General features: G+C 44.0%; 2 protein-coding genes across 3 annotated transcripts in view; one reads left to right on the top strand and one right to left on the bottom strand.

The window, feature by feature from the left end:
* Positions 1-14,292, bottom strand: part of SRPX (sushi repeat containing protein X-linked) — a 71,709-nt gene extending 57,417 nt beyond the window's left edge. Inside the window, exon 1 of one of the 2 annotated variants that reach the window (XM_065579109.1) lies at positions 13,906-14,292. In XM_065579109.1, the coding sequence (XP_065435181.1) occupies positions 13,906-14,287 (382 nt within the window). In that variant the 5' untranslated portion in view covers positions 14,288-14,292. The remainder of the gene's footprint in view (positions 1-13,905) is intronic. The other variant, XM_065579115.1, reaches the window with a different exon arrangement.
* Positions 1-14,561, top strand: part of LOC135978000 (uncharacterized) — a 1,156,726-nt gene that overhangs the window by 166,698 nt on the left and 975,467 nt on the right. The gene's annotated exons all lie outside the window — the stretch shown is intronic.

The following is a 14,561-nucleotide window of genomic DNA, read 5'->3' as shown; positions in this document are numbered from 1 at the left end:
TGATGCTAGTCATAAATCTCACACTTTCAGAGACCAGGAGATCTCAGATCTAAAAATAGCTCAAGAGCTCTTTGTGAAGGCTTTGTAACTAAATAGAGTGTAAATTCTGCATGTGTTTTCAATTATGATGATGCACTGCACATATAATAGTAACTATAGTACTCGGCATTTACACAACGCTTCTCAGCCAAAGCTCTCAAAGTGTTTTATTGTGGGGGACAAATATTATTATCTCTCCTTTACCGAGAGGAAAACAGACACAGAGGTTTAGATCCTCAAAGTTATTTAGGCACCTAACACCCACTGAAATCAACAGGCGTTAGGCACTGACATACCTTTGAAGATCTGGGCCAGAGTGGTTAAACAAGTTTCCCAAGGCCACAAAATAAGTCAATAGCAGAGATGTGAATGGAACCAGACTCCCAGTCTAGTATCCTATCAATTGTAACATGCTGCCTTCAATATATTGTCTCTTTTCTTCTAATACAATAATGAAGAAAATATACTGGAGGCCAGGCAGTTTTCTACCAAGGACAAATGATTGTTCATACAAAAAGGAGGGATTTAACCTTACTTGGACTATGTTTTTAAAACTGACCTTCAATTTTTTCTAAAAATGGTATGATTAAGTATAACTCCACTTCACATATACCTATAAGATCTGGAAAAGCATACAGAGGGCTTCCTTGAGACTCAGGGGACTGAGCTCAGAAAGGGATTGGAGGGAAGCAAACAGCGGCAGAGCGAAATTAACAAGTTGGTGCTCAGTTTCACTGTTGCTATTCAGAACCTTACAACAGCAACACAGGTAAGAGCCAAGTCAATTTGTTGTAGCTGCTGCTGCTGGGGAACACTACATATCAGCAGCTGAGGTAGGCTACTGCATATGTAGCTTTCCCAAGCAGCCGCAGAGTTAAATTGACATGGCACTTACCTATGTTGCTGTTGTGGAATTCTCAATAGGTATTTCTGGGAAGGAAAAGAACCCAAAAACAAATGGCAGTGAAGGGAGAGAGTAGCAGACTCCCCACAACTAACTGGAAGTTCTGGGTATCTGGGGGTTGGCGAGAAAGCTCATTCTTACTTCCAACAGCCAGAAGTAGAGTGGGGAGAGGGGAAGGGACTTCACATTTATCAAACATCTACTAACCAGAAGCTGATATGAAAGATGGATCCCTCAGTCAGAGGCCAGAGATGCACCCTGGCAGGACACCCAATATCCACTCCTTTCCTAGCCGCTGGGAGTGTGTGGCGGCTGGGGAGACTGGATTTCCCACCAGAGCATTGCCTCTGGAACTTGGAGGCAAACATTCAGTCTGTGGGATCTGCCTCTGACTAGAACATTTAGTCTCCAGCATAGGGGATGTCTGGCACATGGACTGTTTTCAGTCCTAATGTGTTTTTAATCTTGTAAAATAGCCAGATGAATGCATATTCTTTGTGGCCTGTTTTACTTGTGAGTGACATGGTGAAGCCAGACAAAAAGAATGCATGTATTCAGATGAGATTCAAATTAAATATTCCTTATAAATATGCAGCAATTACTTTGAAGCTTTTTTTTCCCCACTGACCAAAAGTTAAAAACTCCAGAGGAAACTGTAACTTATTTAGGCTTATAACTCAGCTCCGACACAAGTTGGAGACAATGTCTCATCCTAGGTGGCAAGTCTATGGCAACAAGTCTGACAAAGATCCTCTGAATGATGCCAGCATGGACCACAGTCCCTGGAAGGTTTAACATTGGTGGTACAGTCAGACTTGGTTAACACTGACTCACAGTTTGCTAGCCCACGCTGGTTAACTGTAGGCTTTGGGTAAACCATTCAGCATTACAAAGCAGAGCTGAAGAAACCTGACTGATAGAATGAATACACAACTACATTCAAACTATGATGCTATTCTTAGGGTCCATATGTCCACATGTCTACTTCTAGTTCCTTAAAAGGAAATGGCATTTCCTGAACAGACAAACAAGAGAATTGGGTGGTGGTGGAACATAATATATTTGTCTAGCTTTATCACAAACTGATAATCTACACATCAAACTCTTCATTACATCCCCTTGAAATCTCAGATGTATTTATACTGTACTTCTAAGGGCCAGCTGCTTTAACCAGTCTTTTCACATGTATGATTTGAATAATGCTGTCCACACAAAGTTGTGCAAGAAGTACAAATTGGCAAGATCATCAGGAAAACCTTCTATAGTGGTAATGGTCTCCTCTGTCTAATTGCACCAACTTCAGAGCAAGTTATAGAAAACAATTTTCTAACTCATTCATGAAGATTATTCAAATGCACACATATTTAACTTTCACACATGGTTATAACCTTAGCCACAAAACTTCCTGAAACAAAAGATTAGGCAATTTATGTCTAACTTATCTTCAGCCATGTTGTTATAAAGCTACAAAGCTCTCCTCTGTCTTCTTAAAGCATTTTTATAATACATTTATAATTCAAATCTGGAAGCTGTGGTGGCTGAAACAATGCAGTAAATATCAATAACCCATTTCAACATACCTATATCATCTACAGGGGGCTAATTCGAGGAACTACCAGAGTATGCATTCTTCTCAAGAAGGCAATTGCAATTTCTCATATCAGAGAATACCATTACTGTGTCTCTGAAAGCTACCAGCAGCATCAGAGCCGTCAGGTTCCGTTACTCATGAAGAGGAGCGTAAGTAGCACACAAATGTTTTGTTACAGTCATCAAGACTTCCCAGCCGCTTGTATGATCTTGTTTTAAACAACTCATGATAGCCTGAGATTGTTTAAGCTATCTCAGAAAGTCAAAATGAAGTGTGAACATTTCATGCATCTATATACTCTTCCCATTTTCATTCATATGCCTGGCCTGATTTAGACAGAGCAGTTTGCCCTGGGTTCTCACAGGGCCTAATCAAAAGCCCACTGAAGCCAACAGAAGTCTCTCCATTGACTTCAATGGGCTTTGGATCAGGCCCCTACTGACTGAATAGGATACATAACAACCTCACCAAAAAATGTCCTATTTAACCTGCCTTGACTTGGAGTGGTTTGCAGTGTCTCAGCAACATGGTATTTTTGCAGGGGCTGCCACGTTGTACTCCACAACTTACGCTTTAATTTAATAAACTAGCCCTTATGATTATGAAGATGATGCTGAGAAGATTAAATGAGCATAACCCATGAGATGATGTCAGCCTGGGTCTGCAGAGGGCCAGCTGAAACAATACTTCAGGGAGGTGTGAACAGGCCATGTCCCTCTCTCAGCAAGGTGCCCAATAATGATAACAATGTTGACATTTAAGTTATCTATTTCAGTGTGGATTAACACATGTGTCTGGAAAGAGAAGGAAGGGTCTCCAAGCCCCGCGCTGGGAAAGCCAGGCCTGCAGAGCCCATCTAGCCCTACCAAAGCACATGCAAACCCGAACAGCCCAGTAGAGCACATAGGATCATATATTAAACAAGAGCTCTGTCTGCTATGAATGGTCCTTCATTTTGACATCTCAAATGGATGGCATTTGGTTTGGGGTGGAGCTTGGAAGCATACCCCCAATGTGACTGCTATATTAACCTATGAGGAGAAAAGGAGAGGGAGAGGGGGGAGTTGAAGATAGCGCCAAGACTGAGACACTGATGGCAAGATAGACAGTGTTTCAGCAGTAACCAAAGGGATACAAGGAGAGGACTTGGCAGGAAAATGTTTTGGAAATAGAATGGGTACAGTTCAGGTGACGTTATGGCTGAGAAAGATATGGAGTACAAAACCGGGAACACTGTTTATCATAGGCGCAAGCTCCGTGGGGGCCACCAAACAGCTGATCAGTGGTTCGGGGAGGAGCTAAGGGGAAGGGAGCAAGTGATGAGCGGCAGATAGGCAAGGGCCTTGGGGGAAAGGACTGAGCAGGGCCGGGACCTCAGGGCAGAGCGGGGGTGGAGCACCTGGGGAAAAACTAAAAGTCAATGACTATGTTCTTTATTATTATTTGTACTGTGGTAGTGCCATGACGACCGAATCACAGATCAGGACCCTATTGTGCTATACGCAGTACAAACACAGACCTAAACAATTGTCTGTGTCCCAGAGAGCTTACAATCTAAGTATAAGCCAAGAGACAATAGGTAATTATAATAAAAACAAACAAGGGGAGCACCACATACAAGTGAGACAACACTGGCCAGCATGATAGGCTGTTGGTTTCAGCACACCAGCAGCCTAACCGTTGTCAAGTAGTTTGCAGACATCGTAGCAAAGGAGAGTTTTAAGAAGGGATTTGAAGGAGGACAAAGAGGTAGTTTTGCAGATATTTACAGGGAGCTCATCCAGAATGTGGGAAAAAGTGTGAAGGGGTGTGTTTCAAAATTTAACAAATGGACCACAAAGGCTGGCATGTTGAGTATTAGGTGGCAGCAACACATTCAGAAGTTGTTAGAAAGACAAGCTGAGATAAAACAGAAGTGAACAGAAACACCATCTCAGACCATAAAACCACTAGTGATTCTTTTCTCATGGAATAATCTTTTCAGCGGAAACGTCCAGTGTTAATATTAGCTAGTAGCAAGTTGTTAGATATATTCAACTATGCATGCTGGTCATCTTAATTTATCACTCCCATCCTAAAAGCCCTTTCTCTCTTCACTATGCAAGATTAATAGCATGGACATCAACTTAAACATTTCTCTTTGGGAAAAAAATGCATTGCTACCAAGTAACCCCTAATATTATACTATGACTGAGAAAGAGAAATATTTTTCTCTTTTTAAAGTTTATTTCCTGCATTTGACAGCACTTTGTGTCAAGTCAGTATCTACTTTTTCCCTGTATAGTCACTTTTGCTTGTTTACCTGTGTCCTTTGAATCGCAAAAGAAAGGAGGAAAACATTAATATGTTTTAACTCGTTTGGCCAGGTTTCTTGTTTTGGGTAGGCTTGTTTGTTTGTTTTAAAGGGGAATTTAGGGGCAGGACAACTTCACCAGAATGATTTGTTCATTTGGTAAAACTGAGTAGTTTCATGTTGACAGAATCCCTTTACAAACATGACAAATCACCCTGCCCATCTTCATATAAAGATGAAACAATACATAAGAAGTTTAGGTTATTTAATGCTCCAGGAAATCTGGAGTTTATGAGCAGTTATTTCAAGTTACAGCAAAGATCAGAATCATGGAAGTTAAGACATATAATTTGGAACCACTTTTAAGGTCTTGCAACGTAATTTTTTAGTCTGAACAACTTTTATGGTGCTCCTTTAAATATAATTAATAGCTAGAAACCATGAAAGAGTGCTCACTGCCAGCCAGCAACACTGTATGCACTAATCTTTTAATTTACTGAACTAAAAAAAAAGTCCACGCCTTGATTAAAAGATCATTTCTCAAAACTTTCCAGCATTTCACTCCTGGCAAAATGAAGTAATTCAGAGACTGACAAGGTCCAGTTCGAAACCCGAAACAGCAAACACGTGTTCGAGGCTACCTAGTATTCTTTGCCCCAGATGCTGTCACAGCCCTGTATAACAGTCTTCATCACCTTCATAGCTGGCATCAAAGATAACTGCTGTTGCCATGTTAAAGAATTATCAATGAATCATCTCTGCAGTAATCCAGTCTCAAGTGATTTTTGACTTTCAACTTGGATATATACAAGCAATACATCCAGCTTCATTGGTTGGACTTGGAGCAAATCCGTGTAAAAGAATGTATAAGACCATTGCTTGAATGGCTTTCACACAGATATCCAAAGCCCGTAAAAGCTGTCAAGATACCCGAAATGCTGCTGAAGTCCACATGTAGCCCCAGTAATACTCTCTACTCTAGTATCTAAATGTGCCTGAAACCTAAATTATACTTTTCACCTATGTAGCGCTTTTTATCCATTAATCTCAAAGCACTTTTACAGAGCTAGGTATTATTACTATTCCTATTTTACAGATGGGGAAATTGAAGCAGAGGGAGGCTAAGTGACTTGCCCAAGGTTGCACAATGAATAAATGACATGGCTGGAAATAGAAACAAGGTCTCCAGACTCCCAGCTCAGTGTCTTATTCAATGGACTAGTTCCATGTGATAATGGAGCATTGGCACAACAGTGTTCCCGGTTTTGTACTCCATATCTTTCTCAGCCATAACGTCACCTGAACTGTACCCATTCTATTTGCCCTGACATTCCAGGACGGAATTTGTTTTCTATAACTACTGTTTCAGCCTACTGCTATCTAAGGAGATGACAAAACCCCAGTAAAAGGCATCTTCTCATTATCAAATTGTTTGTGAATCCGTAGCTTTAATATTCAAAATGGCAGTCATAGGCATCTTTGTTTATTGCAGCAGAGGTGAACTGTAACAACCAATAACATGGATTCACTAACTTGCAGATGCAAGTAACTTGTCAGCAGCAGCTGTCTTGCACGTCTCCTTTGCCATCACCAATGCTTGCATACATATGCCCATCCAAGCCATTATGTGGTTGTTCTGTTTACACTATAGAATCTTGCTAAGGAGGTCTATTTTAATGCAGGTAAAATAAGAGCTGGCCATCCCATATACTCAGTGATTTTTTGAAACCTCACCCTTTTATTTATATTATCTCATGTTTGGTTTCTCATCAGCACAAAATTCCCAAGATGTTGCTGAATTGTTAGTTGTCTAAGTCTACCTGTCAGAGGACTTAATGGCTCTACTGTGCAGGAACCTTTCAGTAAAGTGGGTTGGGTGGAAAAAGGCTGGTCACGTGTAGAGGTTACTATGTTTTACTGTTTGGCATACTGTACTGTGTTATTTTTTGTAACACTTTCCTGTAGGTACAGGAAATTAAGATCTGTAAATAGAAGGCATAGCTGGCCAAAAGTAAAACTCTTGTTCTGCCTTAGGATTCATGGGTGCAGCTCCCACTAAACTCCACAGGAGTGGTTTATGCACATCCAAAAGCACTAACAGATCCCACATACACACACTATTTTCTACATGATTATTAATAAAAAGACAGCAAACTATCTGAAAACAATTCTCAGACACCCAGGACAGGAAGTTGAAAGCCATGTGCTTCACAGCACAAGTAGTACAGGTATTCCCAGAATTGCTCTACTGCATGGGCCAGTGGATAGGGCCCTGGACTGACAATCAGGACAAGGGGCTGGGTTATAATACCAATTTTGCCAATAGCCTGCTGCATGACCTCGAACAAGTCACTTAACATCTCTGCCTCAGTTTCCCCTCTCATCCTTTGTCTGTTTAGGTTGAAAACTCTTCAGGGCAGAGACTATCTGCATGCATGTACAACAATTGGGGCTTCTAGGCATCTCTGTAACACAAATAATAATACTTAAAAACAGCTATTTTTCAAAAACCAGTGAAACTAGGAGGCTGAGAAATATCATGATGTGAGTATATACATATAGCCTTCCTCAAAATAATCAACTTTTAAAAGTTTTTGACTGCTTTGTTTTCAATATTTGATACACTTCTTAAATTGTTTTCATATCTTTCTCTTCAAGCCAGTCACTCAAAAGATTCAAGGTCCATCCACTGGTCACTTACATTCTGTTCCTGTCTGAGATCTCTTCTTTAAAACTGTGCCTTCTTACTACGAACTTTATTTTAGATATGATTTTCCTCATTTCCATCCACTGAAACTGATGTGATACAGAGAAGAAAGCACATTGAGTTCCTCTCATAATTATCATATACTCATTCAGAGTCTTATTATTTCATTCCCAGGATCCCAAAGAACTGGCTGAAATATATACATACAGGAATCACTTTACCGCTCCAGGCACTGTTAACGTCTGTCCCCTCCCCTGGTTAATGCACTACTGGAAGGTGCTCAAATACTATGGTGATGAGAGCAGTACAACCACCTATACAGAATGGTTACAATTCAGGACTTTAACCGTGTTGCTGAACTATCCTAAAGCCTACGATTGCCTAAGGAAAAAGATCAGAGGAGGGAACCTCCACAAGAAGAGACTGCAAAGAGCAGAGGTCTCTAACGAAATGTTCCACCACTCCTCACTTAAAGTCGTCCTGGTTAACATTGTTTCATTGTGACATTGCTGATCAATTAGGGAACATGCCCATTTAAAGTTGCGCAATGCTCCCTTATAACGTTGTTTGACAGCCGCCTGCTTTGTCCACTGCTTGCAGAAAGAGCAGCCCGTTGGAGCTGGCTGGTGGGGGCTTGGAACCAGGGTGGGCCATCAGCCCCCCTATCAGCTCCCCTAAATTCCCTGTGCGGCAGCTGTCCAGCAGGCTATCAAGTGACAGGCAGTTCAGTTGTCCCTCCCTCACTGCCGTGTGCTCCTCCTGCTTGCTGTGCAGAGGGGGGTGGGAGAAAAGGGTGCTGATGTCAGGGTGTCCCCCTCCGCCCCTGTACCTTATCTCCACAGAGCAGGGGGGGAGACACGACAGGGCTCAGGACCGAGGGAGCAGCAGCTGCTGTCTCAACTTGCTAATCTACTTAAACAGGCAATGTACTTAGAGTGGGGTCAGCGTACTTAAAGGGGCAATGCGCATCTCTCTCATAGCAGGGTGTCTCTCTCTGTCTCTGCCATGCTGTATCCCCTCCCTGCATTTGTGCTGCCTTGTAGAGTGTGAGGCTGCATTAACAACATGTTAACCCTTGAGGGCTCAGCCGAGTGTTAGTTCATCATTTAGCACCAAGGCATTCCCTGTGAAATAGCCCACCCTCTTCCACCCTTTGACTTCACTATCTCAACCAAGCTTCACAATCATCATTGCTGTTTACAGTATTGAACTGTTTGTTTAAAACTTATTGTGTGTGTGTGTGTGTGTGTGTGGTGAAAAAAATTTCCCTGGAACCTAACCTCCACTATTTACATTAATACTTATGGGGAAATTGGATTTGCTTAACATGGTTTAGCTTAAAGTAGCATTTTTCAAGAACATCACTACAAGGCTAAGCGAGGAGTTACTGTAATTATTTTCCCTCTCTAATCCTCGAGAGAAGATTTGGCCAAATACCAAAAGACGTCCTGGCACCTTTAAATAAAGAGCAAAAAGGACACCTGTGTTTAAAACTTCTTCAGAAAGACTTTGCCACAGTAAAACTGCATGGAACTGAATTTAACCACCTCCAAAAGACAAAGGGTTGAGTTAACCTGCTGGGATTTAAACCTGTTACAAGGAATCTAGGTATTCTAGATGACACTGTAATCGTTTTGGTGATTAACAAAGTGATAGGAAAATACAGAAGTATGTGAATATCCCATACAATTATCCAAACAAGATTAAAGTAATCTTGACCTGAGTACTTTTTACTGCACACCATCAGAACCATCAACTGCTATTCAGAGACTTTTTTTCACAATGACTTGATTAAAGTATTTGGAGCATGGTGTGTAGAATACTGTCAGAGCTAGCGCTAGGCAAAGGCAAACTAGGAAATTGTTTAGGTTCCTGAGCAGCTCAAGGCGTCCCCCATTCTCTTTTTAAGCATGTGTTGTGGGGAGGGCCCAAAATATTCCTGCTTAGGGCCCCCGAAGGGCGAGCACTGCTTCTGAATACTGTATACTGTTGAATTCAGAATATGGGGCCCAGAAACACAGCATTGCTAATAAGTTGGCAAGCTGAACTGTCTCACTTCAAGAGCAGTAGCCAAAACAAACTATTTTCCATGTTTAGGTAACAAATTATTATTGAAATAACAGAAGCTCTGCCTGGATCCAACACAGGGTGCTTTTCTTTATCAGCAGAAATGACCAATTACCACATTTTTTGACTGTAACACACAGTTAAAATGGATGTACAGTATGATTCGTTTGTATTTAAGATAGTACTGACACCAATGAGATTTTTTAACTCATCACTTAAAAGCCTATCCTTGTCTACTCAAAGGTGTTCCATATTTAACAGCTGACCATTCTAGATTAAAGTAACTCCGGGGAGAAAAGAAAACACATTTACAATTACAGTAGATTTTATATTTACCAAAAAGAAATATTTGAGAAGAAAACAAATACATTTTTAATATATTAAACGATAAGGCCAATGGAATGTGTAATCTTTTAACTATACAGTAGGTTTATCAATACAGTTGCTGCTGATTTTCACTGCCTCAGAGTCTTTACCACTACAAGTAAAAGGAAAACTGGATTTTCAAATGCAATGAAAGCTGAAACAAGCACACCACTGTGCGATCAACTCAAAGATTATGGGCAAAGACTTGGATTTTTGAAGTCTGGGTAAGCAGAGACTGGACACAGAGCAGTAGCGACATGTTCGGGCTTTAAGAAGAAAGCCAAACACTGGATATTAGCATTTTCATGCAGACCAGTTAAAGAATAGCATCAAGATGACCTGCAATGTAAGGCACTCAGTTGTCCTCCCAAGCAAAGAAACAGAGTTTGGCAGCAGCAACTCTCACAGAAATGGCAGGGCAGATATTTCTGTTGACTTCATTGAATTAGCAATTGATGTTTCTAATATCTTAGTGTTTATTACAGAAACAATGCAAATTTGTGTTCCAGCATCTTTGTGTTGGAGGGAAATTAACTGAAACATGCTAACAAAAATAGGCAAATTTCAGCTCATTATAATAGTCACATATCTAATTTTACTATCCCCAAAGATCAGTACTATTGTTCAAGCAAAGAATGCTCCTGGACCCAAAAAACAATTTATATCACCAATGAGCAGAGGTTCTACAGTTATAGATTCCTGGATTGCATTATGAATCACACTTACCTGTTTACTGCTTCTATCTTCTGTGGTCCTAGACAAATACATTCTTAGCTGAATTGACAAATACCCATTAGTTTTGAACAGCTTTGTTTTGTGCATTAATTTCAGATGGGTAGATCTGTATTAAGCTGTTACTGTAGGTCAGTTTACACCAGGGGTCGGCAACCTTTCAGAAGTGGTGTGCCGAGTCTTCATTTATTCACTCTAATTTAAGGTTTTCCGTGCCGGTAATACATTTTAACGTTTTTAGAAGGTCTCTTTCTATAAGTCTATATTATATAACTAAACTATTGTATGTAAAGTAAACAAGGTTTTCAAAATGTTTAAGAAGTGTCATTTAAAATTAAATTAAAATGCTGATCTTACGCCACCAGCCTGCTCAGCTCTCTGCCAGCCTGCGGTTCTGTTCACCTAGGCCGGCAGCGGGCTGAGCAGGGCCTGCGGCCGGGACCCCAGACCTGGGGGGTGGGGTGTTTCAGGGGTCAGGGCAGAGGGGTGGGGGAGGGGGTTCAGGGCAGAAGGCTGGGGTGTGTGGGGGGTCTAGGACAGAAGGCTGGGTGTGGGGGGCATTCAAGGGTCAGGGCAGAGGGCTGGGAGTGTGGGGGTGCAGGGCAGAAGGCTGAGTGTATGGGGGGGTTCAGGGCAGAGGGATAGGGCTGTGGGGGTGCAGGGCAGAAGGCTGGGTGTGTGTTGGGGTTGGGGGGTTCAGGGCAGAGGGCTGAGGGGTGTGGGGGGTGCAGGGCAGAAGGCTGAGTGTGGGGGGGGTCAGGGCAGAGGGCTGGGGTGCTCGGCTCGTGGGGGTGCTCCCAGCCCCCTGCTCTGAGCGGCTCATGGCAGGGGTCTGGAAGGGATATGCCCTGTTCCACCCCCTTCCCCCAGGCTCTCTCCCTACCTCTCTCTGCCTCCTCTACGGAGCTGTGTGCATGCTGCTGCTCTTCCCCCGCCCCCTCACTAGGGCCATCAGCTGATTGGCCAGGGACAGAGAGGAGGAGAGGCCAGAAAGCACCATGCTGGGGGAAGAAGCGGGGAGGGGGGAAGCTTGGCTGCCGCAGAACCAAGCTTCTGCCTCCTGCCCCCGCAGGAGAGAGCGGGGGGGGGGGGCGCTGAGTGGGGCTGGGGGCCGGGCGCCAGGACCGCAGCAGGGAGCTGCGTGCCACTCAGAATCGGCTCGCGTGCCGTGTTTGGCACATGTGCCGAAGGTTGCCGACCCCTGGTTTACACTGTTACCATCTTGACATACCTTAATTTGGCAAGAGAGCTGTTTTAAAGGAGCAGACAGCTACAGACTCTGATTTCCTTTTGCCTTAGGAATGAACCCAAATTTCAGTTTCCAGCTTAAAACTTGATAAAACACATGTGATACTTTGAGAATGACAGCATTAGAATAAGTGCAGTATTGTTTTTTAGGAGTATGATGGCTATAACATACCTATTTATGGTCCAGTTGTGGCACTTCACAAGATTATTCTAAAATACGTTTAGTTAATTAACCTTTAATTAAATTAAAACGATTAACAAAAACAAACAAAAGCAACCTGCTGTAACCACTAAGAAGCAAAACTACATCACCATGCAAACTTTTTGTCCTTGAAAATGTAAACTAAGATTAACCCTCTTTGTGCCCAGACACAGATGGGATATGGGGAAGGGAAGCTAGATGAAGAAATCCTCAGTAACCCTATATTGAGTACTGAGATCCTTAAAGAACATTGGGAAGCCGAGAGGTCCCACATTTGCCCTTCTCCTCACCTAAAAATACCACAGACGTTCCATGCTCCTTACATGAGCTTCTATGTGCACCTTAACTGTCTTCCACCAGCTTTACAGGAAAAAAGGTGTGATGAGTCAAGGTACCATACCATTAGGCGTGCATCAACAGACCAGGAAATCCAGAGCACTGGGCAGAGATGCTGGCTTTGGTCCCCTAATTTAAGTGTTATTGTAGCTATCATTTTGGAAGGCTGATAACCTTTGACACATGAATATGCATTGTGGTACCACCATCGACACAGTCGCTTTAAGGAGTTTAAAACAAAAAAATTGCATGTTTTAAAAACAAATAATCCAAAACTCTGTCACAGAGAATTTTATTTAACCTTTTTTAAGCCACTTTTTTTTCAGAACCAGCAATTTAAAAAAAAATAGGTGTGCAGACCTCTTGCAGATTCCCATAGAGCAAGTAAGTAACAAACACTATTTCAAGAGCCCTCTTCTGATAGCTTTTATGATGCTGGTACAAATGCGAGGGAGCTAAAAGAACAAGAAAGGCTTTGTTCAATTCAGTGCCATTAGAAACACAAAGTAAATCCATGTTTGCCAAATAAAATAGCACACATTTGTCAAACAGTAAGAGGGTGCCACAAAGAATGGAAACTCAATAAAGATTAAAAAGCCATTAAAAAGCAGATGACACTGGGCTTGCATTTCTGTAAAAACATGTGTAGATCACTTAACATTTTACTAGTGCAAACTAAGAGATCCCATATGTTATCTCTCCCCCACATCGCCAGGACTGTACTTTCTTCAGAAAGGGCTGACTTCAATGGAAATACAGAAAGCCTTTCCAGGCTAGTAACTCTGCCTCTCAGTGTCTAGTTTGTGCAGGGCTTAGTCCTGGAAAGATGAGTGACTTCAATTTCAATAAAGGAAGGGAAAAGGAGTTGTAACACTGCCTGCCAGGGCAACAAGAAATGCCCAGCGCGCCTCTGCAGTCTCCTGCAGTGCCGATGAAGTAAAGTTAGAAGTTTGCATGAGTTTGTGCAGGAGATTTTTCACAGCTACTCCCACGTCAACAGACCAGCGTTTGAATGAACGCGAGGAGCCCAGGCAGGGGACCGCTCCTGGGTCTATGCGCAGGGAAATCAAGGCACGTTGGTATCCCGCTCCCGTCCCAACCCAAGTCACACAGCAGGCTGGGGGAGGGAGCGCTGGGGAGCAGCCAAGCTAACACCTGGCGAAGGGGGGGGGGGAGGGAGGATTGGCGAGGGAGGACTCCGCCCGGAGTCCGGGAGGCCAGCAGGGCGCACCTAGGCTGGGTCAGGGGAGGCTAGAAAGGGACGGGCACAAGGTCCCTCTCCGGGGAGCCTGGCCCGGGGCTGTTGCTGCAAAGGAAGGCGAGTGACTGCGGAGCCCCTGCCCCGCTGCTTCCCTCCCCTCTGCAGCAGCGTCTCAGGGCTGGGAGCCCCGGCCTCAGCAGAGGCGCCCCGCTCCCCTACCTTCGTACGCGAGGCTCAGGCACACGCCCAAGGCCAGCAGCAAGGCTAAGCAGAGCGAGCGGCTCCCCATGTTGCGCGGCTGAGTCCCTTCCCCGCTGGAGGCTGAGAGACTAAGGGGCAGGCGGAGGAGCGGGACAGAGACATTCTCCGAGCGGGCTCGGGGGCTCAGCGGCAAACTCCTCCTCCTGCTGCCGCCGCAGCTCTGAGCTCCCCCAGCCCGCGCCCCCCCGCGGCCCGGGGCGCCGAGCGGAGCTGCAGGGAGCCTGTGGCCCAGCTGCCTTCCCAGCCTCTCCCGCCAAGTCTCACTCCTTTCAGCTCCCTTTGAAAGCGGCTCTGGGTTCTCCCCTCGGGCGGATTTTGCAAGAGTTTCTGCAGGAGCCATGGACGCTCAGCCCTGATCGCTGGCTGTTCTTCTCCGCTCTCCCTCCTGGAAGCGATCAAAGCCCCACACCCCAGGGCCCAGCCCTGTCCTGGGCAGACAATACCTACCTCTGACAGACAGCTCGGGGGACTCTCTCTGTTCCACCTTGCCAACACTGGCATAGCTCGGCCTGTATGCAAGGGACTCCTTCCCCCCAGCAAAATCACCAGACAAAGGATCCCACCCTGATAGTAAACTGCAGTGTGTCTGCTTGGGACCCCCACCACACCGCTTA

This window comes from Chrysemys picta, chromosome 1 (genome assembly GCF_011386835.1).
Source record: "Chrysemys picta bellii isolate R12L10 chromosome 1, ASM1138683v2, whole genome shotgun sequence".
NCBI classification, from domain to species: domain Eukaryota; kingdom Metazoa; phylum Chordata; order Testudines; family Emydidae; genus Chrysemys; species Chrysemys picta.
The sequence above is the reverse complement of the archived record's forward strand: the minus strand, read 5'-3'. Positions and strand labels throughout refer to the sequence as shown.